Source organism: Myotis brandtii, unplaced genomic scaffold (genome assembly GCF_000412655.1).
Source record: "Myotis brandtii unplaced genomic scaffold, ASM41265v1 scaffold573, whole genome shotgun sequence".
NCBI lineage: Eukaryota > Metazoa > Chordata > Mammalia > Chiroptera > Vespertilionidae > Myotis > Myotis brandtii.
Window position 1 is genome coordinate 815,098 of NW_005370145.1, and position 26,684 is coordinate 841,781.

Here is a 26,684-nt window from a genome sequence, read left to right on the forward strand (position 1 = left end):
AGGCCGGGCCGGGGGAGGGGCAGGAAAGAGGGCTATAAGGGCCGCTGCCAGGCGGGCTGGAGCCAGGCAGGCCATGGCGGATGTCCTCGGGCTGCAGAGACCGGTTCCCAACGGCGGCCCGGAGCCCCGGGACCCGCTGGACTGCTGGGCCTGTGCTGTGCTGGTCACCGCCCAGAACCTGCTGGTGGCCGCCTTCAATCTCCTCTTGCTGGCGCTGGTGCTGGGGACCATCCTGCTGCCTGCGGTCACCATGCTAAGCTTTGGCTTCCTCTGCCACTCCCAGGTGAGCGGGCGCCCCAGGGTGTGCGTGTGAATACGGGTGCGGGGTTTATGGGCCACAACTTCTCGCCTGGGCTGTTCGGCTTGGGCCTGACACCTCGTCTACAGTTTCTGCGCTCCCAGGCACCCCCTTGCACCGCGCACCTGCGGGACCCAGGCTTCACGGCCCTGCTGGTCACCGGATTCCTGCTACTCGTGCCGCTGCTCGTCCTTGCTCTGGCCAGCTACCGCCGCCTCTGCCTGCGCCTCCATCTGGCCGACTGCCTCGTGCCCTACAGCCGAGCCCTTTATCGGCGCCGGCGCTCCCCGCAGCTGCGGCAAATCCGGGCCTCACCAGGGTCCCAGGCCGTTCCCACGTCAGGAAAGGTATGGGTTTGAGGACCCTCGAGTCAAGAACAACCCCGACGAATGCCCTCCTTTTCAATCCGCCCAAGGACTTGAAGCCTGGGGGTCTTCCGACCTACCCTGCCCCATCCCTGCCTAAGCCAGTCCTAGCATCCCCTTGGCAAACTGCAGCATCTGTGGACCCAATGTTGGTGAAAATTCGCCATTCCAGAAAACCCTTTCTTTTTACTACCCATGTCTGAATCCTGAGTATCTGGGCTGGTCCCTGCACACACTCTCCCCCCGCCCCCCATCTTGTGAATAGACAACTGAACCTCACTGGTGCCTCCTTTTCCGGCAGCTCCGCTAGTATTTACGGGCTGATGGGTGAGGTTGGAGGGGAAGGAGTGACCACACGTTAATAAAGAATTAATGAACTGAATGTGCTGCTTGGATCCTGTGAACAGAGGGGCGGTACAAATACTATCACTACTGCTATGTGCCCAGGAGAAGGAAACAACATGGGAGGGGGGTGTGGCTCAAGTGTGCAGACGGGAGCATCCTCCAGCCTCTTGGCCTTCCCTTATCGCATTAGCCTGTTCTTCCTGACCAGACCCAAGCTCTGTCCCTGACCCCAAAGTCACCTCCCCATCAATAGAGTGGAGAGGGCCTGGACTTTGTCGCTTGCCCTGCTCCCCTTGGGGACCCGAGCCCGTTCTCTGACCCCAGCTTAGAGGAACTCGGTGTTGCCAGGCCGGGAAGGGAAACAATGGACCTTCCGGAGCAGGATGACACCCCCTCCCGCCACAATTCTGGAGCAGCAGCGTGGGAGGGAAGATGGAGGGGTCCACCCTGGGACCTGTTGGTCCGAAGCTCAGCCTGTCCCCCATCCCCGCCCGCGAACCTGAGGGGACCTGTGGCACTCCTGGAAGTCTAGGTGGTGGAAGGAGGGCTGACAGTGCTTCTGACTTCAGATAAACCTCCCCTCTAGGGGTGGGAAGTGCGATCTCTGTCCAGGCATCCCAGCTACACACACACAGGCCACTTGGGTTACAAGTTTAATGAAGTCTAAAAGGCATGCGCGATCATGGTTAGAGATAGGGAGGCCCCGCCAGGCTCTCTCTTTGCACCTCAATAGAAACGATGTGGTGTCCGGGTACCATGGCCAAGCCCAACACACGGGGTTCCCCAGCAGAGAAGGAATCTGGAAAGAAGGGTCAAAACATCAGGGAGGCCAGCCAGCGTCGGTCCCGCCCCTTTTGAGCCACGACTTCTTGGCCTCCCAAAATAAGGGGTGCAGCCAGGCACTAAAGGGGAAATGCCTTGAGTGAGGCTCCACCGCATTCCCAGGCGGTGCATTCCCCGAGCACTGACCCGACGGCTTGAGGAACTCCTGCGCCGAGCCTAGGATAACATTGCAGTCGCGGTCGGTGCAGAGGAAGCAGCCGACCAGCGTCCGTCCATCCGTCATGCGAATGCGCATAGTCTTGTTGAGCAGCGCCTGCAGCTGCTGCCGGGCGCGCGCAGCCGGCGAGTCCTCGCGCTCCCCGTCTGAGTCCTGCGCGGGGCAGTACACGCGCTCAGACCGCGCCGCCGAGGCTGCTGCCCGCCCACGGAATCACAGCTCCCGACAGCCCGCGGGGCGCTCACACGAATCCTAGAGGCTGCCGGGAGCTGCAGTCCCCCCACCATCCCCCCCATCTTGCTCCCCGACTGCCCCTCAATCTCGGAACCCAAGCCCGCGCTAACCCCAGCGCTGGAGCTGCTTTGACGCCGGCTGCAACAGCCATTCTCCTCTCGTAGTAGCATGGTCGGCCCAGCTCCCGCCATTTCTTCCGGGGCCGCCTCCAGGCCCTTCAACTCCCTAAGAACCTTTCGGGTCCGGTGGTCTGAGATCTCGCGAGCTCTCCCGGCAGCTTTTCTTTCGCGAGATCACCTCTCCTCCTCCTCCTCTTCTCTTCGGCAACTGCAGAGATCTCGCGAGCTTCTACTTTCCAGCGCTGTGGCTCACTGAGTTCTATTATGCCGGATGTAATAAGATATCGCGAGAAACTTTACCTCTAATTTTTTTTACATATTCTTTAAGAACCCTGGAATTTAGCAAGAATATATTTTTTCAGAATCGCACAACTCTCCCTTGTTTTTCTGCCTCGCGAGAAAAGTCTGTCCTAAATATCCCCTGTAGCCCAGGCCACTCTGAATTCTCCCCGGAGCTCCTGAGGACGTAACTCAATTATTTGAAAGCGGGAAGCAAACTACGTTTCCCATGGATCGACGCCACTCTTCGCCCACCCAGCGTTTGACCTCTAGACGGTGGCTGAAAAGGGACAATGGTTTCCATGTCAGCGGGTAAACGCTCTGGTCTTAGCTCCAGGATGAGGGAGGATGTAGCAATGAGCGTGTGCTGAGGGGCGAGGAAGAAACTTAAAGGAGCCGGCGACCAATAGAGCAAGAGCCATGCCGCGCCGGGGCCTAGTTGCCGGGCCAGACTTTGAGAATTTCCGGCGTCGGTATTTCACGCCGGTTGAGGTGGCCCAACATAACCAACCGGACGACCTCTGGGTGTCTTACCTGGGATCCGTATACGACCTAACGCCGTTGGCACAAAAACACAAAGGTAAGGGCCACTCTCGGTCCGCTGCGGGGTGTTTGTGGGTGCCTGGTTCTCGGGCGGCTAGCATTGACGGCGGCTGTGCCTTCCCAGGAGACCTGCTGCTGAAACCCATCGTGGAAGTTGCGGGTCAGGACATCAGCCACTGGTTTGACCCAAAGACTAAAGACGTGAGTTCTGCCTGGTGTTGTGTGTGTGTGTGTGTGTGTGTGTGTGTGTGTGTGTGGCGGGGGGGAAGCACTGGAAAGTGAGGATGGGGAGGAAAAAGAGGGGCTAGCCAGAGCCCGAGATAGTGACTGCTCCCACCTCCCTCCCCCAAACCTGCTTTGAAGATCCGAATGTACATAGATCCGCTGACTGGTGCCCAGAGATACCGCACCCCCCGGGGCCGCTTTCTGCATGTCCCACCTCAGCTGCCTCGTTCCGACTGGGCCAATGATTTCGGGAAGCCCTGGTGGCAGGGGACGCGCTATGAAGTGGGTCTGCTGTCCGCCCAGACCCGGAACATCCGTATCATTAACACACTCACGTCGCAAGAGCACACACTGGAGGTGAGAACTGATGCCTGGGGGCAGGTTAGAGGGAATTGGGAACCCCAGCAAATCTCCAAGCAGATCTTCAGGCCATCAACTCTCCCAAACCGGTGAGAGCTGTATTTTCACCCCCTTTTAGGTGCAAGCCAGGAAAGCAGACCACCGGTCCCCAGTGGCTGGGTCACAGGGTGTAATAGACCCCTTTATAAGTTCAGGGCAGCAATTTATGTATCTTAGTGCTGGTGGTCCATGGAAACCTTACATGCTGTGTTTTGGACAGCAAATGCAATTGGACTCTTGATAGTCTATTGTGGGGATGAAATTACGGGGCAGTGACATGACTTTGACCTTTAGGGCCATCTATTAGAAGTGGCTGCCACACAGACAGGTAGGTCGTTAGTGCCATTCATTGCATGCTGGAGCTCCAACTTCATTTCTGGGGCTGTGGAGTGTCTGAAGCTATCTGCCAAGGGAGGCACTCTGATCCCAGCTCATTTTTTGGGCTCTTGGCCTTTGTTTGGAGTGTGTGTGTGTGTGTTTATGTGTGTTCCACCCAGAATTCTAGGAGTGGGGTGCTTTTGTGTTCTCCAGGTGGGGGCCCTAGAATCAATGTGGGAAATCCTACACCGCTATCTCCCCTATAATGCACATGCTGCCAGCTACACATGGAAATATGAAGGGAAGAACCTGAACATGGAACATACCCTGGAAGAGAATGGGATCCGGGATGAGGAGGAAGAATTTGATTATCTCAATATGGACGGTACACTCCACACACCTGCAATACTGCTCTACTTCAACGATGACCTCACAGAGCTATAGGAAAGGAGATATGTGCTTATGTAGACTCAAGACATATTTTGAATTTGGCTGTTTCTGTGCCCTGTAGGAAAAGAGATGGGGTTGGGGTGGGGGAGTGCCTGGACCGAGACCTCCATTCTACTCTGGGAATTGACCTGTGGTTCCCATGCCCTTATGAAAGATAAAGGCCCTATTTCACAGGTCCATTATAATTTACTCTGAGAAAATTAGGGAGAATGTTAGAAGTTTAATTTTTTAAAATGATACAAGAAGACAAAATATCTTGGACTAAGGAGATGTAGAAGAGGATAGAGTTCAGGTAGAACTTTTTTAAAATATATTTTTATTGATTTCAAAGAAGAAGGGAGAGGGAGAGAGAAACATCCATGATGAGAGAGAATCATGGATCGGCTGCCTCCTGCAAGTCCCCCACTGGGGATCAAGCCCACAACCTGAGCATGTGCCCTTGACAGGAATCGAACCTGGGACCTTTCAGTTCGCAGGCCAATGCTCTATCCACTGAGCCAAACCAGCTAGGGCTCAGGTAGAATTTTTTGATAATAAGAGAAAGAGAAATCCTATACAGGGATGAGGGATGGAATGACTTTTTTTTGGCAATGATGGAAATGGGATGGCTGCAGGAAGATGGTGTTTACAAAGACAGGAATAGGAAATGTCTATCATTGGCCACACAAAACTGGCTAATCTCCCTTCTGAATAGTATTTGCCAGCTGAAACCCAAGGGGAAGAAAGGAAGTGAATGGTTACCAGGGAATTCATTCAGTTTAGATATTATATTATGTGCTTTATACACTGTTTAGTATAACTACACATTACCACTATTTTACAGATAAGTCTTTTGTAGTTTAGCAAGATTTAATAGAACTAAGGCAGACTAGTTAGTAATCAGGAGGTAAACCCAAGTCTGCTCAAAGTCCATGTTCTTTTCATTGTAAAGGGAATATCTCAATGTTCTAGGCTCATTACGCAATGGGAACCTGTAGGCTTATTGTGCAGTCAGCTGTTTTTTTCTGCAGCTATTAGCAGAGGTATGCAGAGACAGATAGGAGGCAGCGAGGTTAAGTGTCAGCTGAGCAATAGCTATTGAGACTACTTCTTGGTTAATCCCATAGCACAATTTTTCTTCTGACGTTTTCAAGGCAAAGAGGTGGGTATATACTGGTTCCAGGAAAAACTAGAGTTGGGCCTTTGGAGTGGGACACTTTGGATGGTGGAGCAAAAGGGCGGCAAATAGCACAGTATGGGCCTGCACCTCTTAGGGAATGTGAGGATGCAGGGTTGACTTTGCAAGATATTGTTTCTACAATAAGGGGCTTGACAGGGTAATGTAAAGAGAGGAGCTAATTAAGTCAAAATTCCTGAGGACCAAAAGAGAACTGGATTTGGTCCCATTTAACGTATGCAGGGAAGGAGAATGAGAATAACAGGTGAATTTCCTGATGGCAACAGGCAAACAAGAAGCAGAGAGGGGATAGTGCATCCTCCTGACATGGGCCCAGAGCAGACAAAGGTGGCCCCTGTGAGACATTGGGTGGGCTGCATAGGAGTTGTGTTTTTTAAAATATGTTTTAATTGATTTTAGAGAGGAGAGGGAGAGAAACATCAGTGATGAGAATCATTGATTGGCTGCCTCCTGCATGCCCCCTCCTGGGGATTGAACCCACAACCTGGGCATGTGCCCTTGACTAGAATCGAACCCAGGACCCTTCAGTCCGCAGGCTGACACTCTATCCACTGAGCCAAACCAGCTAGGGCCATAGGAGTTTTTTGAAGGGCCAACTATGAAAGGCATGGACGAAGGTGGAGACATCCGTTTTGGCTTCAGCAGTACCTGAACACAAGGTGAGGATTGAGGGATTCTTTTAGTCCCATGTATTGCTAGAGTCCATGAATTACCAGAATCATTTTGATGTTTAATCAACTCTACAGTTGTTTTGTGTGCATGTTTGCCCAGTTAAATCCTAAACTATTTGAGAACCAAAGCTATGTTGTTGTTGTAGGCCTATGCATCCTCAGGACCTATGCCTATGGGATCTGTCCCTCTTCCAGAGTCTCCTACTTCAATACCTGTTGCCAGAAACACATCCCTCTCCTCACACAACCAGTCACTCTCCAAGTAGACTATAACTCCTAAATATCTCTGGAATCCATCTTCCTTTTTCCAAGCTATCATCACCTCTGGGTTAAAATTATGGATGTAATTGGCTGGCTGGCTAGCTGGCTGCTAGACTATATCACTAGAGCATTAATCGTGTCCAACTTGTTTCTTGCTGTATTCCAAATGTTAGGCACACAGTTGCTGCTCAATAAATTTTGATTGAATGAACTCAAATGTTAAGTGAATTCATTTGTTTATAATAACCAGTGAATGGGATGTTGCATCCTAGGAGGCAAGGTGGGGCCAAGAAATAGGATGTCTGGGTCCTGTGCTACAGTCTTTATCCACAGGTTTCTCTTTCCTTGCTCTCCATAGATCTAAGACCGAAAATTACTCCATGAGGTTCTTCCTCTCACCAGCTTTTTGGAGTAATCTGTCATTTCCCATATGGCCACTAGGTGGCTGTAACTGCCTACAAAGTCAGGGAGGGGACTGGAGGAGGGAAAACACTTTCAAATTCTAGAGGTTAGGATTAAAGATGGCCCTTTTGAAATTTATAGGTGGGAGGGAAGGATCTGAAAAAAAGGAAAAACTACCAGGCCATTATTCAATTAGTATTAGGTTTATTCCTGTTTTTCGTTTTTCCTGCAAGCACATACCAGGAAAGGAATGTACAGTAGTTTGAGAAATAAAATTCAGCCCCGACCTGTGTTCTCAGTGGTTAGAGCCTTGCACTGGAGAGGTGCAGATTCCATTCTTGGTCAAGGGCATATACCTGGTTGCAGATTTGATCCGATGGTCAGGACATGCAGAAAGCAACCAACAGACGTTTCTCTCCCCTGATCCCACCTCCCCCTTCCACTCTTTCTAAAGGTCAGTGGAAAAATATCCTGGTGTGAGAATGAACAAAACAAAAAAATTTTAATTAATGTTTAAAAAATCATGGGATAAGTAGAGGATCTGATTACAGGTGTGGGTATGCATGGGGTGAGGCATGGAGCTATGGAAGGAATAAAGACCACAGATTTTTAAGGTAATAGAGTGCATTTGTTTATTAATATTTACTGTTTTGGGTGGGGGGCTATAAAGCTTTCCACTAGGCACTACTATGTTCCCTAAATGTCCAAGACTGGATGTTTGTATGAAGAGTATGTAAATAATGCCTTGGCCTAAAACTTATAAAGTAAACAGAACATTGAGTATAATAGGGTCTCTTTTGTTCTGGAGGGAAGTGGGGTGGCAGAATATTGAAAGCTGCCTTTCCACAGTAAATCATAGCAGCTTCAAAGGACTCAATTGGCAAATATTCAAATATTTCCCACAAGTCTCGGCCCTATATACATACATCACTAGGGGTAATAAAAAGGGTGGTTTTTTTTGTTTGTTTTTTAATGTTCCTTGCAGGAAACTTGCCTGCTCAATGGGATAAAACACACACAAAAGAGAAATGAAAATTGTACCTCATAAAGGACCAAATTACGTTATTGAAAAAGTTTCCACCCTCATGGCGAATCACAGGTGGATTCTTAACCTGGACCTGCAGAAATGGTTTCTAAATATTGTGTGTATGTGTACAGATGTGTATTATTTTGAAGAAAGGTGCTATAATTTCCATCAGTCTCTCAAACTGGACCAACCTCCTGCCCCTGAATAGCACACACACACACACAAATATTTTAAAGATACCCTCCCCGTCCCTCCCCTCAGCCCTAGCTGGTTTGACTCAGTAGATAGAGTGTCAGCCCACGGACTGAAGGGTCCCAGGTTCGATTCCAGTCAAGAGCACGTACCTCGAAATGAGTCCCGGTTAGGGCACAAGTGGATGTGTCTCTTTCACATTGATGTTTCTCTCTGTCTCTCCCCTTCCTTCTACTCTCCCTAAAACTCAATGGAAAAATATCCTCAGAAAAATACCCGTGGGTAAGGATTAACAAAAAATAGACCTTCAAAAGTAAAATATGAAAGGTGACGATATAGTGTCATCCTAGGATTCCTGGCACTTGTCTCAATCGTCTACCTCAACCTGTTATATCTGTGTTCCCATGGCAGCAATTCCTAAAGATTTACTCTTTTGGGCATAGTTTATGATTAGTCTGAAACATTTTACTACTGTCTCATTTTCTGGTCTGGATGTACCTTGGAGCTGAGTGAGGGGATCATTTGTGCTTATGATCACAACACCCAGTCATGACATCAGGATCAGGTTAATGCACCCAGCACCCACAGCTGAGTTTAGGTAAACCACACAGATGTTTCATGTTGGGAGAACAGCCACTTTATGATGGACCAGCAGGAGCATACGGAGATTTAGTTGTAGAGAAAGCAGATAATTTGAAATCTGAATAATCTGGAAGTAAAAGATTAGGAGGAATTCAAAATACAAATAGATAATGCAGTCCAAGTACTGAATATTCTAGGCACATGGGAAACACTAAAAAAAAAAAAAGCTGGGGAATGGGAATAAGTGAAGTCAGACCACTGCAGTGGGGTCAGAGGTAAAGAAGATTGAGATGAGGAACAAGATAGCAGAGAGACTGCTAGAATTAAATCTCTTACTGGGAGCAGCTCAGCTCCTCCCCTTTGGGAGCTTAATGTTTAGTGGGAACTTGGGCATCCAGCTTCAATCATCTGAAGCCATATAATGCCTGGCCAAGAGCACAAGAAATACATGTTGGTTTCAGGAATGAATGGCACACGTTACCCCCACTATTTAAAATGACTGAACTCAGGAGCCAAATAGATTCAGATAATGGGGTATCCCTTGCTTTTTGCCCACTCTCACTATTTGGAGGAGCTGAAGAGACCTGAGTAATATCATTTGTGCTGGTAAATTCTTCTAATCCTTCTATAGAATACAGTGGGGCCTTGACTTACGAATTTAATTTGATCGAGACCGAGCTCGTTAAGGAGCTCGTTAACTCAAATTACTCTATCAACTCAATGCAAAAAATCAGCGGAGAGACAGCTGGTATCTCAAAAAACTCGTTAGTCGGGACACTCGTAAGTCAAGGCCCCACTGTAGTAAGGAAGATGAAATATTCCCTTGCCCTTAATAAACAGCCTAGAGGGTTGCTATTACTCCACCATAGTTGAGAATGTATTTGGTTGAAAGTAACAGAAGGCTGACTGCTGGGGCTTAACTATGAGGGGTTAATTTTCCTCACATAGAATGTTTGTGGTATAGTGACTCCACTAGATAATTCATTAACATCTCAGGTAGCTTCTGTTTTTGTTCTCATGTTTATGGTCTTTGGGGCTGTTCTCCTTCTAGCCTGGATTTTGGGCAGGAAGGAGGAAAAGAAGAAGGAAGAAAGGGCAATGCCTATATTAAGCAAAAAATTTCCCAGGCATCCTTAGCAGACTTTTGACTATGTCTCATTGATAGGAAATACATTACACAATAACCCCTAGCTGCAATGGAATCTGGGACAGGATTTTATATTGACATCCACAACAAAAGCAGGGTCCACTACTGTGGAAGGAGGGAATGGATACTGGGTGGGAACTAGTGATGTCCTCCACAAGAAGTGTGAACATGCTATTCATCCATTCATTAACAAAAAAGTTATTAAGCACTTTGTGCCAGGCACCGTTCCACATACTGGAAATACAGCAGTGAAAGTGACAAGTAAGTCTCCTGCTTTATGGGGACTTATACTCTGGTGGGGAAACAATAAACAAGTAGACATTTCAGACAGTACTGAAAGCTGTATACTATATTTGTATATGTATGTATATACATACATATGTAATCACACACAAATACCAAAAGTACTAGAAAGACAAAAACTAGAATCACATGAGAAGAATGGTGGAACGATCAAGGCTTGTCTGAGATGATCACAAAGATTGCTCTGTATTACCTATAAATCTGCATTTACCTGCATTATCACTTAATCCTCACAACAAACTTAAGTCCTATTTTATTTACATTGAAAAAAGAAGGAAATTGAAGCACAGAGAGGTTAAGTGATTTGCCAGAGGTCATACAATTAGTAAGTAGCAGAGGTAGGCTTTGAACCAGATAGTCATAGGCCACCCACAATTACTGAGTTGCACCACCTCCCTGCATGATAAACATAGGATGCTGTTCCAGTTACCTATCCCTGCTTAAGAAAAACATCTCAAGACTTAATGGCTTAAAACAACCATCATTTATTTTGCTAATGAACCTGTAATTCAGGCAGGGTTTAGTGGGATAGCTCATTTCCACTCCAAAAGGTGTCAATTGGGTGGATTGCTGGAAGCTGGAGGATTCACTTTCAAAATGGCTCACTCACATGGCTGGCAAGTTGATGTTGGCTATGGGTTCTTTTCCATATAGGCCTCTATGTGGGGCAGGACGGGCTCCCTCATATCATGGGGGCTGGGTTCTAAGAGCAAGTATCCCAAGCGAACCAAGAGGAAGCTGAATCACCTTATATCACTTTGCCTCAAATCCAAGGGAAGGGAACTAGACCTCACTTCTCAGTGGGGAGAGTGCCAAAATTATTTTGTAATAAGAGCATTTTGGATGTTGAATATTATGATGGCCATTTTTGGAAACTATAATCAACCAGATGCATTGGAGGCAAAAGGAGGGATATCCAAATAGTCTTGGGTGTGGGTGGAGAAGTGGTCTTTGAAGGGTTGTATGTGGGAGGTGGGGAGTCGATAGTTGAGTAGAGCCTTTTTTGAAAACCTAAGTTGGAATCCTGACCCCACCTCCCATTTATTCAATTCATTAATATAATACTGAGCATCTAGTGCAGCCGTGGGCAAACTACGGCCCGCGGGCCGGATCCGGCCCGTTTGAAATGAATAAAACTAAAAAAAAAAAAAAGACCGTACCCTTTTATGTAATGATGTTTACTTTAAATTTATATTAGTTCACACAAACACTCCATCCATGCTTTTGTTCCAGCCCTCCGGTCCAGTTTAAGAACCCATTGTGGCCCTCCAGTCAAAAAGTTTGCCCACCCCTGATCTAGTGTCATGTAGTGCTGGACTCTGTGAATACACTAATTAATAAGACAATTTCTGCCCCCAGAAGCTTATAGTTTAGTGGGACATTCAGGGATATTTGTGAGCCTCTTGTCATCTTGCTTTCACTTGTACACAACAGCCCAGAAAAGCTGAAAAGTTCTCTTTGAAGTCTGCCAAGACTTCCTATTCCTCTTAAGAGGATGTAGGGACACCCTTACTGTCATCCACAAGGTGATGATTTGGCTCCTCCATGCTCTTCTGTCTTCCACAATGGCCTTTACGTTCCTGGAATCGCCCAAAGCACCTTTCTGCCAGGGCTTTCTCATATGCTGTTCCTCTACATGGAACAACATTCCAGTCTCCACTCATCATTTGGCCAACTCCTGCTGCTTAAAGTCTTTGCTTAAATGGTACTTTCTCTGAGAAGTCTTTCCTGATCCCTTCAATTATAACAAATCTTTTATCACACCCTCTCAGGCTGCCCTAAAACATCGTAAGTTACAATTCAAATATTTAGCTTTTTTGCTTTTGCTTTTGTATTTTTTCTTTTTTAAAAAAATACATATTTTTTAATTGAATTCAGAGAGGAAGATAGAGGGAGAGAAAGATAGAATGATGAGAGAGAATCGTGGATCAGCTACCTCCTCCACACCCCACACTGGGGATCCAGCCCGACCAGAATTGAATCATGACCTCCTGATTCATAGGTCAACGCTCAACCATGGAGCCACACCAGCTTTCCCTTTATTTTATTATTTTTTTTCCATCGCCATTCATCCCCCATATACCCACTTCCACCTCCACCCACTCCCCTACCTCCCCCACCACAGTCACCACACTGTTGTCCGTGTCCATGAATTCTTTTTTTCTCAATCAAATATTTAGTTTATTGTTTGATGTCCATCTTCCTTCCTTCTGAGACTAAAGTTCTAGGAGGGCAGGGACCACATCCCTAGCCCAGTGCCCAGCCCAGAGCAATTAATCAATATTAATAAAATTAACAAATATAATGTGGTGAATGCTACAAAAGGGCTAAGTATGAAATGCCTCAAGAACACCCAAACCCAGTCTGGGGAGATCAGGGAAGGCTTTTTGTCGAAGCATCATCTCAAACTGAGACCTGAAGGACAAGGATGAGGTAGCCAAGTAAAGAGGAAGAAGAGGGTAAAGAGAAAGAATAAATGGCATAAAAGCACAGTTTAGAGGTGAGACAGTTTGTGGAGAGCTCAGAAGCAGAAATGCAGAGAGGAGTAAAGCTAAGAGGAGATGGGAGGTCCTGGAAGGATGGACAAGGAGAGACATTAAGGTCAGACCAGGTCATGGGAGGCTTTGTAAACCAGGTTGTTTTTTAAAAAGATATAATCCACATACTATAAAATTCACCATTTTACAGTATATTCAGAGTCAAGGATTTTATACAGAATGGCATGATAAGATTTGCATTTTTAAAGTGACTTGACTATATGTCAAGAGAATGGATTGGAGGGAAGAAAAAATGAGGGGAAGAATGTGGAGACAGAGTCTAATGCTAGTGCAGCAGTCCAGGAAAGCAATGAAGGTAGCTGGAACTAAGTTAGTGGCAGTGGGGATCAGAGAATATGACCTGAAGTTAAGAAAGAATTGTACAACTCAGTAATTTACTGGAGGGAGTCTGGGACATAAAGAGCAGTCAAGGATGACACCCAAGTTTCTGGACAGCATGACTGAGATGGTAAGTCCACTGATGGAGAAAGGGAATGCTAGAAGAGGAATCTGATTGGAGAGGAAGATGATCTATTTTTAGTTAGCTGTATGAAGTAACTTTGGGCATGCAAATACAGATGTCTAGATCTTACTGGATATATGACACTAGATCCTGAAGAGAGCTCTGGGCTAGAGTTATAGGTATGTGAATCATCAGCAGAATAACTAATGCTAAAGCCAAAGATAAGATCACCTCAAGAATGAAATGTGATCTGAGTAGAGGGCCTGGGAGGAACAAGATCTAAAGAAGGGGAGAAAGAGACTCCGAAGGAAAAGCCAGTGCGGTGAGAGAGACCCAGGAACATGGTGCCATGGAAGCAAGGGAGAGGATACTTGAGAGGACGGAGTGGTAAACAGTGTGAAAACTTACATAGAGGTCAAATAAGATAAGGACTTGAGTTTCCATAATTTAGCAAACAGCAAAATGGTGGTGTATTAGAGTTGTAGTTGGATGAGATATGAATGGGATATCCACTGAAGAAATCCAACTGCAGAAGGGAGGAGTGTTCTGGCTTTGAACCATGCACAGAATCCTTTCCTTCTTTTAGTTTCCATTTAACCATAAAATATAGGTAACAGAAGTACAGCGTCACTAAGGACAATAGGCATAAACCGGGATATGATCACTTAAAAAGAAGCAACCTCCAGTGTTGTTAAGATTAAAATAAAATACGGGGAAATGCCCAGCAGTATAAATGGTCCTTGGAACAGGCACAGGAAAATTTTAGTTTTCTTTCGCTCTCCGTGCACTAGCCCCTCTTTATTTAGTAATGAATGCTTTCCTTGGGATATCCCGAGATTTGGCATTATTAGGCATCCAGGTAACATTTGCCTTGATTAGAAAATCAGTAGGTCATATCTGTGACTAACATTTGGTTTTCTGATCTAACAATAGTGTTTGTGGCCCGGCTGGCATGGCTCAGTGGTTAAGCTTCAACCTATAAACCAGGAGGTCAAGGTTCGATTCCGGGTCAGGGCACATGCCCCAGTTGCAGGCTCGATCCCCAGTAGGGGGCGTGCAGGAGGCAGCTGAACAATGATTCTCTCTCATCATTGATGTTTCTCTCTCTCTCCATCTCCCTTCCTCTGTGAAATCAATAAAAATATTATTTTTAAAAAGTGTTTGTGCCTCCATTAGGAAAATTATTTGCATTTAGTAAAATGTGAGTTGTTTCATATCATGCTGGAGTTTTGTTTATTTACATAAACTAAAGCAAGGAAAATGGCCCAACTATTGGGATAAGAGTAACTAAAATCAGCACCTTGCTTCTTCAATTTAAGGTGCTATCATAACTCTGATCATGAATTCCCTCACCTTACTATTATCTTAAGTGAGTCTCTCTGAGTTGAGAAATGGCTAATATTAAGTAAACTTGATTGTTTAGAATAATAGCTACCAATTATTGAGTGCCTTATAGTTAGAACTTTATGTAAGTTAGTTCAGGTTTGTTTTTGTTTTTTAATCTTCACCCAAGGATACTTCCATTGATTTTTAAAGAGAAAGACAGAGAGAAATATCGATGTGAGAGAAAGACATTGATTGGCATCCCAACCAGGGCTCAGGCCAGAGAGGATCTTTCAACTAAGGTATGTGCCTTTGACAGGAATCAAAACTGGGACCCTTCAGTCCACAGGCCAACGCTATATCCATTGAGCCAAACTGGGTAGGGCTAAATTAGTTCAGTTTATCCTCACTACAACCATGTAAGGTAGGCATTAATATCCTTGTTTTACAGATGAAGGAACTGAGCTTGCCCAGGTTCACCGTTAGTGACAGAACTTGGATTCTAGGTGCTACTAGACTCCAAAACTCAAACTCTCTGATGGAGGGAGTGGGTAACTTCATTATTTGGCTTTGGAATACAATGTAGGAGTTACACAATTTTGGAATATAGTCTAAAACGCTCCTTGTCTGGAGAGCTAGATGGTGAAAGGCCCAAGAGTGAGCAGAAGTGCAAGAGGAAGCCAGCTTGGAGCTAACATTCACCATGACAAAACTATAACTTAAAATACAGTTAATCAGCCCTAACCGGTTTGGCTTAGTGGATAAAGCGTTGGCCTGTGGACTGAAAGGTTCCAGGTTCGATTCCCATCAAGGGCATGTACCTTGGTTGCGGGCACATCCCCAGTAAGAGGTGTGCAGGAGGCAGCTGATCATTGATGTTTCTAACTCTCTATCCCTCTCCCTTCCTCTCTGTAAAAAAAATCAATAAAATATATATTAAAAAAAAATACAGTTAATCAGCTGGGAAAGGTGTCAGGGAAATTTTGCTGAAACAACTGGGCCTTGACAATAGATGGAAAGCAAGGCACTTCTATCTAGCTAGTTAACAGAAAACTATAGAGAAATCATTGCCCAGACTGGGTGGCTCATTTGGTTGGGTGTTGTTCAGGGCACTAAAGGGTTGCTGGTTCGATCCCGTGTCAGGGGACATACCCAGGTTTCCGGCTCAATCCCCGGTGGGGGGTGTGTAGGAGGCAGCCAATCCAATCCAATGTTTCACTCTTCTCTCTATCTCTCTCTTTCCCCCCCCCATCCCCGCCCTCCCTTCCATTCTCTTTAAAAATCAATTTAAAAATTCTTAAAAAAAAAAAAATTGCAGGTTCAATTCCTGGTCAGGGCACATATCTAGTAATGGATTCAATCCCTGATTGGGGTGCATATGGGAGGCAGCCGATCGACGTTCCCCCTCCCCACCACCTCCTCTCTCTCTAAAATTAATAAAAAAGCATATCCTTGAGTGAGGATTTTTTTCTAAAGTAGCAGTTACAAGGCAATGTCAAAAGGGGGAAATGTTTGGTGTTTGCCAGAAGCAAAATGGAGAGAAAGGTTTCTGGTTAGGAAGTCGAGGACAGGACTGAACCAGGTATCAATTTTCAGTGAATGGGTGGAATGATCAGGAGGTAAGCAGATGACAGTGAGGAAGTAGAACTGGGTATACAGCGAGCCTTTTCACACAAAATGGGGGAACGTGGAAGCAACCCTGGAGATAAAGAAATTCCTTCAGGTATGTGGTCTGTTTCCAGGGTTATTTTCCATATTAGTTTAAACTATCTTTTTGGAACTACCCCACTTTATGAACAAATGATATTCACTATCTACAATTGTCTCTTTCTATATATTTTTAAAATTAATTTTTAAAACATTTTTCTTTTTACTATAGAATATGTGCTCTTCACAAAAATTCCAGGTAGAGAAGCATAAAGATGCAAAACAAAAATCATTCTTATTTCTATCACTCAGCAGAAACAACTATTAACATTTTAACCACATCTTTTTATTATTTTCCTTCATGGTTGAGATTATACTATATATATGATTTTATATTGTTTTATGCAATTAAAATTAGATCACAAGCATTTGCTCATGCCATTTTATCAATGTGGCAAAAGGTTAATCAGATCAGTTAATTTTTTTAAATATATCTTTATTGATTTCAGAGAGGAAGGGAGAGGGAAAGAGAGATAGAAATATCAATGATGAGAGAGAATCATTGATTGGCTTCCTCCTGCATGTCCCCCACTGGGGATCAAGCCCGCAACCCAGGCATGTGCCCTTGACCGGAATCGAACCTGGGACCCTTAAGTACACAGGCTGACGCTCTATCCACTGAGCCAAACCAGTTAGGGCTAGATCAGTTAATTTAAGTGAAGAAGTTATATACAGGGAGGGGCAGAAGTAGGTTTACAGTGTGAGTATGTGAAGCACAGTTTATTCTTATATTACTATTATTATGAACAACTGTAAACCTACTTTTGCCCCACCCTGTATGAGTATTCATTGTAGTCCTTTAAAAAAATTTTTTTTAAAAAATTGATTTCAGAGAGGAAAAGAGAGGGAGAAAGAAAAACATGATGAGACAGAATCACTGATTGGCTGCCTCCTGTACTGGGATTGAGCCAGCAACCCAGGCACATGCCCTTGGCTGGAATCGAACCTGGGACTCTCCAATCCGCAGGGCGATGCTCTATCCACTGAGCCAAACTGGCTAGAACTGGCTAGGGCTCATTGTAATCCTTCAACTTTTCTATAGGTTTGAAATTTTTTTTTTTAATTAAGAAGTTACAGATGAGAAGGGAACTAACCTTGAAGAAAAAGCAAAGGAATGACAACACAAAATTCAGGGTACTAACTGGGTAGGGGCAGGAGAGGAATGTGGAATATGGAAGATCATCTGAGGCTCTAAAGATCTTACTACTGTTATATTTATTAAACCAGATGATGGATACATGTGTTCATTTTAATATTCGTGGTTGATCTATGCTATACACACACACACACACACACACACACACACACACACACTAGAGGCCCAGTGCACGAATTCATGCATGGGTGGGGTCCCTCTGGGTGGCCTGCAGGGATCGGGCTGAAACCCGCAGTCCAACGCCACCTGCAGCTCCTACCTACCACTCTCGCTCCTGCTCATTCTGGCCCCACTGTGCCTGCCGCAGGCTCACACCCAATCAGTCCCGATCAGGAGAGGCTCAGGATGCCACGGCAGTGCTCGCTTGCTCGCCAGCCATGAGCCCTGCCTCTGGCGCCCTCTCAAGGGGAGTGGCCTGTGGGATTGAGCTGAAACCGGCTCTCTGACAACCCCCAAGGGGTTCTGGATTGCGAGAGGGCACAGGCCAGGCTGAGGGACCTCACCAGTGCACATGCACAATCAGGCTGGGGATGGATTACAGGAGGGCTCCAGGGCATGTCTGGCCCATCTTGCTCAGTCCTGATTGGCTGGACCCCAGCAGCAAGCTAACCTACCAGTTGGAGCATCTGCCCCCTGGTGATCAGTGCACATTATAGCAAGCGGTTGAGCAGCCTTAGCATATCATTAGTATATTATGCTTTGATTGGTTGTTCGGTTGTTCTGCCGTTTGGTCTATTTGCATATTACCCTTTTATTATATAGGATATTATTTGAACCTATGAAACAGTCCCCAATAAGTTTTTAGTTAAAAACCTCCATGAGCAATATTTTAATGGTTTCTTCATAACTTTCATTGCTATGTAACTTCCTCACCCAAACTAGCTGATAAATATAATACTTTTCTCAGTTTGCAGTCTTCCTTTTTTAATTGAGATACAATTCATACACCATAAAATTCACTACTTTAAAGTGTACAATTCAGGAGTTTTTAGTATATTTACAAGGTTGTGCAGCTATCACCAATACTTAATTCCAGAATATTTCATCACTGCAAAAAGAAATCCCATACCCATTAGCAGTCATTCCCCATTCTCCTCTCCCCCCATCCCCTGACAACCAATTATCTATTTTCTATCTCTGTAAATTTATTCTGGACCTTTCATATAAATGGAATCATACAATATGTGTTCTTTTGTGTCTGGCTTCTTCCACTTAGCATGATGTTTGCAAGGTTCATCCATGTTGTAGCATAATATTAGTACTTCATTCTTTTTATGGTTGAATTGTATGGACATACTATATTTTTGTTTATTGGACATTTGGGTTGTTTTCACTTTTGGATTATTATGAATAATGCTCCTATGAAGATTCATATACAAGTTTTTGAGTATGTTTCAATTCTCTTGGGCCTAGGACTGAAATTATTGGGTCATATGGAACTCTATATTTAACTTTTGAGGAACTGTCAGTTGGTACTCTTCTTTTTTTAAAAATATATTTATTGATTTTTTACAGAGAGGAAGGGAGAGAGATAGTTAGAAACACTGATGAGAGAGAAACATCAATCAGCTGCCTCCTGCACACCTCCTACTGGGGATGTGCCCACAACCAAGGTACATGCCCTTGACTGGAATCGAACCTGGGACCCTTCAGTCTGCAGGCCGACGCTCTATCCACTGAGCCAAACTGGTTATGGCAATTGTTTGTACTCTTCTTAACCTCTATGAAGCATCTAGCATCAATTATTATACTTCCCTCTGGAACTGTCTTCTTGCTTTACCACAATAACACAAGCTGGTGTACCTACACTTTAACAATGTCCATATTTTTCTTTGGCTTCTCTTCTCTCCCCTTCATTCTTCAAAGTTCCTCCATGGTTCTGGCCTCTACTCGTCACTTAATATACTAGCAATCCTTATCCCTTAAAGAGGTACCAACGCCTACTATAATTTTCTATCATAAACTTACCACTCTAGTCAGATGAGGTCCACATACTACTTGCTAAGTACTTTCTTACTCAATCCAGACTGCCCTTCTTCCTCCTCTCTGCTATATAAATCTTATTTATCTTTTGGGGTCTACTTCAAATACAGTGGGGCCTTGACTTATGAGTTTAATTCGTTCCGAGACCAAGCTTGTTAAGGAGCTCGTTAACTCAAATTACTCTATCAACTCAATGCAAAAAATTGGCTGAGAGACAGCTGGTATCTCAAAAAACTCGTTAGTCGGGACACTCGTAAGTCAAGGCCCCACTGTACAAGTGCATATGAAAATTCTTCACTTGTTCCCCTTCCTCCTACAAGATTTTTCTTCTCTGCATGCTCAGATTTTACAGCCCATAGCAATAATCACTACCACATATTGTTTAACTTTCTGTGTGTTTATATGTCTGATCTCAAAAAGTGTCTCTCCTCTTTCCACCTAGCTAATCCTTTGGTCACTAAAAAATTGTATAGAAGTGTAAAAAGTCATCATCTTTCTCTTGCTCTATAAAATCATGAAAATATATTGTTAAATATATAAGCATGTGTATATATAAATATTATATACTTATTACACATAAATATAGTGTATTACACATTTACTCTGTATAAAAATATATATAAGAAATATATATTCTCAGAACAAAGAACAGACCTTACCACGGAAGGACAGGTAGCAACCTTACTTAGCTATTTTGGGAACCACTGGCTTAGATGACTTTCCATCTCTAATTCCATGATATCCTCAGCATTTACATGCCTTTTCATTATTTAAAAAGACAACTAGGAATCTCTTTAACACCTCCTTTCGTAGAAAATAGTAGATTGCAAAGTGCTTTTTCAGTTCTTCTATCTGCTTTGTTGCACGAGTTTATGTCTGTGCTCTATTAATCATTCTCATTGGTTCCCTACATCAAGATTTTAGCCTGGGCCCTGACTGGTTTGACTCAGTGGATAGAGCGTCGGTCTGCGGACTAAAGGGTCCCAGGTTCGATTTGGTCAAGGGTATGTACCTTGGTTGCCGGCACATCCCCAGTAGGGGGTGTGCAGGAGGCAGCTGATCTAAATCTTTATTGTTCAGATTACATTTGTTCCTCTTTTTTTTTCCCCCATAACTCCCCTCCTCCCAGTTCCCGCCCCACCCTCCGCCCTCACTCCCCACCCACTGTCCTCATCCATAGGTGCACGATTTTTGTCCAGTCTCTTCCCGCATCTCCCATTTCCCTTTCCACCCCAAGAATAGTCAGTCCATTTCCTTTCTATGTCCCTGATTCTATTACAATCAAAAGATTTTAGCCTGGGTCCATAGACTTCAGAGTATTCACGACACCATGAAAACATATGTGATGTTTTGTATATTTACTGGTTTTCTGGGGGAAGGGTTTATAACGTTCTATGATCCAGAAAAGGTTAGAAACTATTGCTCTGTATAAGTTTCTTGCTTTTGCTTTATATAAATAATTTTATTATTGGCTTTGAAGTCCTTTACAATGTTTTCCTTTGTGAGGGGGCATCTAATTTCTGGTTTGCATTTGACAGTTGTATGCCTCAGTTCCTTGTTCTCACTATAATGGTCTTCTCATTAAAACAAAAAACTTTTGCCCTAGCTGGTTTGGCTCAGTGGATAGAGTGTCAGCCTAGGAACTGCAGGGTCCCAGGTTTGATTCCGGTCAATGGCACATGCCTGGGTTGCAGGCTCAGTCCCCAGTAGGGGGGCGTGCAGGAGGCAGCCAAACAATGATTCTCTCTCATCATTGATGTTTTTATCTCTCTATCCCTCTCCCTTCCTCTCTAAAATCAATAAAAACATATTTTTAAAAAAATAACTTTCTTCTCTACCAATCAGTTATATAGTATTTTAATTCTTCTCATTTTTTCAAGTACAGGAAGATAGCAAAAGGCACATAGTGGGACCCACATTGAAAATGACAGGGAGGGAGACAAGCAGCTGGAGAAAGCGAGACACATAGGCACAGATAAAGGGCCTAAGGACAGACAGGATAGACAGGTAAAAGAAATATAGAGGAACCTGGAAACACAGAGAGACACGAGAACGGAGCAGATAGCGAAGGATGGCAGAAAAAAACACAGGTTGGCAAGGAAAGAAACGAGCTGACTGACAGGCAGGCAAGATCACCAAGAGGAGCAGAAACAGAAAAACAGAAAGGAGTAGAGAGAAAGAAGGCAGGCAGAGAAAGGAAAAAACAATAAGGAAAGAAAGAAGACATGACAGTATCTTATACTACCCAGTGCTTTAAAATTTAAAAAGTGCTATCACATATGTGTATTATTGCAGACAGACAGGGAGAATCCAGCAGACAGATGGGGTGATGGAGGGATAGAGGTCAATCAGACAGAAGAGAGGGAAGGTAACCAATCAGAAAGAGAGGCTAGAATGGAGCCCAAGACAGATAGTTAAGCGGAGAGACAGAACTAAGAAAAGAGAAGTGAGAGAGGGAAAGACAGGCGAGAGACACAGAGATGGAGGCTGAAACCGTTCAATTCAGGAATACAGGCAGTAAAAAGCAGAAATGAAAGAATAAAGCATTGTATATGAAAGTTTTATCATCACCTTTCTGAAGAGACTTGGATAGAGGCTATATTTTTGTTTCTCCCAACGAGTTATAATACCTCCAAGATGGCATGTGAGAGGAGTCAAAGGAAGGATGAAAAGGGAGAAAAGCTTTAGTAAAAAGCAAAGTTTTTAGACTAGGAGGAAGACAAACTTCTTGGGCAGGCCTAGATCAACAGCCAAAGAGTGCTGCTAAACCTAAAAGGATCTAGATCAGGGGTCCTCAAACTTTTTAAACAGGGGGCCAGTTCACTGTCCCTCAGACCGTTGGAGGGCCGTACTATAGTTTAAAAAAAAACTATGAACAAATTCCTATGCACACTGCACATATCTTATTTTGAAGTAAAAAAACAAAACGGGAACAAATACAATATTTGTATTTGCATGTGGCCCGCGGGCCGTAATTTGAGGACCCCTGATCTAGATCCATATACTTTTACAAGAAGTAATATAGATGTGGAAAAGGTAGAGCAGGCCTGTATCTACTCTGTGTAGATGTAAGCTCAGCTTACAAACTGTCTGTACTTATTAAATTGTACCCACATTTGTATGGTATTTTTCAGTACTACCAGTGCTTTTCTCAATTAATATATACTTCAGTGATGAAAAGACCAGCAGGAGTGGGCTGTCACCAAGACAACTTATTATGTAGAGTAGAACAGGAGATGAGAGCAAGCCCTTCCTAAGAGCTCCTCAGGTACTGGTAATAAAAGCACGTAACTAGCAACCAGTCAATAAAAAAGACAAATGCCACCCGGTTGGCGTGGCTCAGGAGTTGAGCATCAACCTGTGAACCAGGAGGTTACGGTTTGATTCCTAGTCAGGGCACATGCCCAGGTTGCGGGCTCAATCCCCAGCCAATCAAAGATTCTCTGTCATCACTGATGTTTCTATCTCTCTCTCCCTCTCCCTTCCTCTCTTGAAATCAATTAAAATACTTTTTTTTTTTAAAAAGGCAAGTGTCATAAAGTAGAATAAAAAAGACAAGAGGCAAGAGATGGTAAGCCCAGTGAAATAGGAAGCAGTCCTGACAGACTAGAAGAGGAAGACGCATTCAGCAGAACTAGGAGAGAAGTGGGAAAAAGTGCAGCAAAAAGCAAGTAGACGTATATATGTAGACTCTTTTCTGGAACAATATCTAAGAAATATGAAGTAGTGACCAACTCTGAGGGAAGAACTAAGGACAGGGGGAATAGCAAGAGAGACTTACTCTTCACAGGACATTTTTAGTACTTAAAACATTTTATACCATGTGTATGTACTGTCTATTTAAAAGTTGATTAAAAAACTAAGAAGAAAAAGGAAAGCAAGCCAAGATGTGGACAACAGAGCCAGCAAGGCAGAGCCAGCACAACGGCAGGAAGACAGGAAAGACTGGGAAAATGGCAAAAAGACTGAGGCAGGCTGACTGTCTGAGGAACTAGAAAGACAAAAAGAAAAAGAGACAAATGAAATGGAAGTAATCAATGAGAGAAGGCAAGGGATATGGCAAGAAGGCAGATAAGACTTTGGAGTAATGGGTTCACTGAGAGGTTTGGGGTAGAGAGCCCATCATCATTGATGGGATGTTGAGATAGAGGAAGCCAAGGGAGAAACAGCTGATAAGCAGATAGACTAAAAAGATACAAGCATTGCCCTAGCCAGTTGGGCTCAGTGGACAGAGCGTCAGCCTGCAGACCGAAGGGTCCCAGGTTTGATTCTGGTCAAGGGCACATGCCCAGGTTGTAGGCCTGATCCCGAGTAGGGGGCATGCAAGAGGCAACCGATCAATGATTTCCTCTCATCATGGATGTTTCTATCTCTCCCTCTCCCTTCCTCTCTGAAATCAATTAAAATATATTAACAAAAAAAAGATACAAACATTAAACAGTGGGATAGCAGCAAGAAGGTAAGAAGACAGACATAAAGGGAGACCAAAAAAATCATGAACTTAACAGGCATAAGTGAAAGGAGGAACAAGTAGAAGGGTAAGATTGAGACAAACCAATACAGGGAACCATGGCAAGGCCTGGAAGGTAGACAAACCAAGACTAAAAAAGTGATAGAGACAGGCAGGCGGGGAGACAGATGGCTAAAGAGAAAGTGGTGGGCAAACAGCCAGAGAAGCAGACAGACAACCAGGGAGAGAAATAGGCTGGCAGCCAGTCAGGGAGGAGCAGACCGGCAGGCAGGCAGACAGACACCATAATAGGAGTAAGCAGGTAGAGAGACAGGCGGAAACAAGGATAAAAGAAGAAAAATCAAGAAGTCAGTAGGGAGAGAAGAGAGCAGGAGAAGCAGGCAGGAAGAGGGGGAGATGGATAAGAGGAAGAGTCAGGCAAATTAACAGATCTGTATGCAAAGCACACTCGTGAGAATGATGAATGTTTGTACAGGGATGCACACAGCCACCTCTGGCCACCCACACCTGCAGCTCATGGCACATGTGGCCTGATCCCCAGGCAGAAAGAGGCACTCAGCACAGAGGGAGAGGGCGCAGAGGCAGAGACTGTGGTGCACATGATGTGCAGGGCTGTCAACAGACACATGAGGACACTCTTCCCAGACACACACAGAGGGGCCAGAGAGGGGGGAGTCAGGCAGACAGACATGAGGAAGAGGCACATGCAGTCAGATCCTGGAAGACAGAAGTAAACAGAATGAAGACAGACATGGATAGTTGTTTAGAGGTATAGGACCTGAGGGTCAAAGGGATGGGTGAAAAATAAAGACAGATCCCAAGAAGCCCATATACAGAAAAAAGGGAATACTCAGACGGACTAGGAGGAAGAGAGACTAAGAGGACACAATATGATCAAATGGAAGAGGGGTAAGAGTTAGACTCACAGGAATGATATGGGAGCAGAGGCAAGATAATCCCAAAGGCCAGCTTAAGAAAAAGATGGAAATCAATGCTCAATAAAGTACATTAGTGTGTGGGGTAGGGGGGGCAGCGTGATACATGAATAAAGAACATTTTAGCCTCTTAAGCAAAAATCTGCAATGCTCCTTGTCACTAACACGTTGTGGTTGCTGCCTACTACCCCTCTCTCTGAAGGTGCCCCTGAACTGCAGAGGCTGCTGGGTGCTGGCACCCACACTTAAGATACAGGGAAATAACCCAGAAGAGAAATGATTCCACAGACAAAGGATGGGAAGCAAAGGGCAAAATGAGATGAAAAGAATAAGAGGAAACTAGAGCAAGAAAAGGATGGTAAGAACAAAAAAGCGTAGAACCGAGCTGTTCGCCCTTTCTTTGCTAGCGTTGCTCAGCTGGCAAATTTTATTTTACGACTTCTCCCATCAAGTCTCTGGGTGAGAAAGCTACTTTTTGACTCCTTTTCAATCTTCCATTTGATTCCTGGTACCATTTTAAAGACAAACACTGGGTACAGTTGACAATCAAGGGTCAGAATCAGATGAAAATGGGAGTGTAATCCCCTACCTCTTTTTTTTTTTTCTCAGTTCCAGTTACTTTTCTCTGTCATGGTACCTCAGTTTCTTCCACTTTATCAGTGTTGGAGATCATGGAAGAAGGGAAATATACTGAAATAGGAGAAAAGAGAAAGTCATTTCACAATCTTCAGACTCGATTATTTTCCCTTTATTCTAAAAATCTGTTCCATTTACCCCTAAATTAATTTCCTAAGTGAGATGATTTTTATATTCAAGCAATTGGGGAAGGGACGGGCAAGGTAACGGAGAAGAGTGAAGGTAAAATATACAACAATAATATTAATCCCTGCAAAGGCTGGGCAAAGGGGAGAATCAAACATGGACTCCTTTAAAAAAAAAAAGAAAAAACACCTCAATCATTGTATCTCTTCATATCTCTCCCCCCAAAGTCACTAGGATTTCTACCACTTTTTAAAAGAAAGAAAAATCCCGTATCCCTTCTCGCTGAAAAGATAGGTACACAATTAAGCGCGTTTTGACTTCCATGAGGTGTGTAGAAACAGTTATATATAAACATATATTTCATCTTTTTCCTTTTCAATGCCTGAAGGGGAAGAAAAAAAAAAAACCACCCTTCACATCAAACCACTCCCTTCTGAAGTATTCAGGGAAGAAAAAAAAGCGCTTTTCTTTAGAGAAGGGAGGTGGGGAGGAAGGGACTAGTGAAGAAAAGAAAAAGAATTAAGCATAGTTGGACTAGTATCTAACTAGTTAACCTTTAACAATTTATGCTGATGTCAGACTGAGCATGAGTACTGATTAGTGCCCCCCCAGATCTGCTTATGGGGGCGCCGGCCCAGCAGCCATTTTTGTTTTATGCAGAAACCCTGCCTCCCCCCCCTGCGCCTCCCTCACACTCACTCAGGACACGGAAACCTCTATTAATCTGTGCACTAATCAGTTATGGAAAAGGGGAGAAATTGGTGGGTTTCTGGGCAGGAGCCCGGGGTGGGGGTGTGACAGGGAGGAGGCCGGGCCGGGGTGAACATGAAATATTAAGCCAGCCATTTTGTTTGAAAAGGGGATTTTCCCCCCTCTCCCTGTCTTCGCGGAGGGGGTGGCGGTGCTGCAGGGGGGGTTGTTTTAAAAATAATTTCCAGGCGGCCATCTTAGTGCCTCAGCTCTGAGAAATATCTCTGAGCGCCCCCCTCAGAATTTAAATATATTTAAAG

The 26,684-nt window shown here is 44.5% G+C and overlaps 3 protein-coding genes across 5 annotated transcripts; 2 read left to right on the top strand and 1 right to left on the bottom strand.

The window, feature by feature from the left end:
* Positions 1-8: 8 nt before the first annotated feature.
* On the top strand, positions 9-1,045 carry TMEM88 (transmembrane protein 88). The gene is made up of 2 exons (XM_005878767.2): positions 9-283; positions 388-1,045. Exons 1-2 carry the CDS (start codon positions 74-76, stop codon positions 655-657), a joined length of 480 nt encoding a protein of 159 aa, XP_005878829.1. The 5' UTR covers positions 9-73; the 3' UTR covers positions 658-1,045.
* A 603-nt stretch (positions 1,046-1,648) lies between these two features.
* NAA38 (N(alpha)-acetyltransferase 38, NatC auxiliary subunit) lies at positions 1,649-2,526 on the bottom strand. The gene is made up of 3 exons (XM_014549845.1): positions 2,353-2,526; positions 1,978-2,161; positions 1,649-1,807 (listed from the first exon to the last, which is right to left on the bottom strand). Exons 1-3 carry the CDS (start codon positions 2,431-2,433, stop codon positions 1,695-1,697), a joined length of 378 nt encoding a protein of 125 aa, XP_014405331.1. The 5' UTR covers positions 2,434-2,526; the 3' UTR covers positions 1,649-1,694.
* A 164-nt stretch (positions 2,527-2,690) lies between these two features.
* LOC102246589 (cytochrome b5 domain-containing protein 1) lies at positions 2,691-4,942 on the top strand. 3 transcript variants are annotated; one of them, XM_005878768.2, is made up of 4 exons: positions 2,691-3,220; positions 3,308-3,384; positions 3,547-3,765; positions 4,339-4,942. In XM_005878768.2, exons 1-4 carry the CDS (start codon positions 3,061-3,063, stop codon positions 4,567-4,569), a joined length of 687 nt encoding a protein of 228 aa, XP_005878830.1. In that variant the 5' UTR covers positions 2,691-3,060; the 3' UTR covers positions 4,570-4,942. The 3 variants fall into 3 exon arrangements, with proteins under 3 accessions (XP_005878830.1, XP_014405329.1, XP_014405330.1); XM_014549843.1 differs by having other exon boundaries at positions 2,691-3,384; XM_014549844.1 differs by lacking the exon at positions 3,547-3,765 and having other exon boundaries at positions 2,691-3,384.
* The last annotated feature ends 21,742 nt before the right edge of the window (positions 4,943-26,684 follow it).

Bases quoted from the DNA above. Each gene is read 5' to 3' on its own strand.
- TMEM88 (XM_005878767.2), top strand. From the start codon at position 74: ATGGCGGATGTCCTCGGGCTGCAGAGACCGGTTCCCAACGGCGGCCCG. The intron at 284-387 runs GTGAGCGGGCGC...CCTCGTCTACAG, and splicing joins GCTTCCTCTGCCACTCCCAG to TTTCTGCGCTCCCAGGCACC.
- NAA38 (XM_014549845.1), bottom strand. From the start codon at position 2,433: ATGGCGGGAGCTGGGCCGACCATGCTACTACGAGAGGAGAATGGCTGT. The intron at 2,162-2,352 runs GTTAGCGCGGGC...TGCCCCGCGCAG, and splicing joins AAAGCAGCTCCAGCGCTGGG to GACTCAGACGGGGAGCGCGA. The intron at 1,808-1,977 runs GTCAGTGCTCGG...CCTTCTTTCCAG, and splicing joins GGAGTTCCTCAAGCCGTCGG to ATTCCTTCTCTGCTGGGGAA.
- LOC102246589 (XM_014549843.1), top strand. From the start codon at position 3,061: ATGCCGCGCCGGGGCCTAGTTGCCGGGCCAGACTTTGAGAATTTCCGG. The intron at 3,385-3,546 runs GTGAGTTCTGCC...CCTGCTTTGAAG, and splicing joins TTGACCCAAAGACTAAAGAC to ATCCGAATGTACATAGATCC. The intron at 3,766-4,338 runs GTGAGAACTGAT...TGTGTTCTCCAG, and splicing joins CGCAAGAGCACACACTGGAG to GTGGGGGCCCTAGAATCAAT.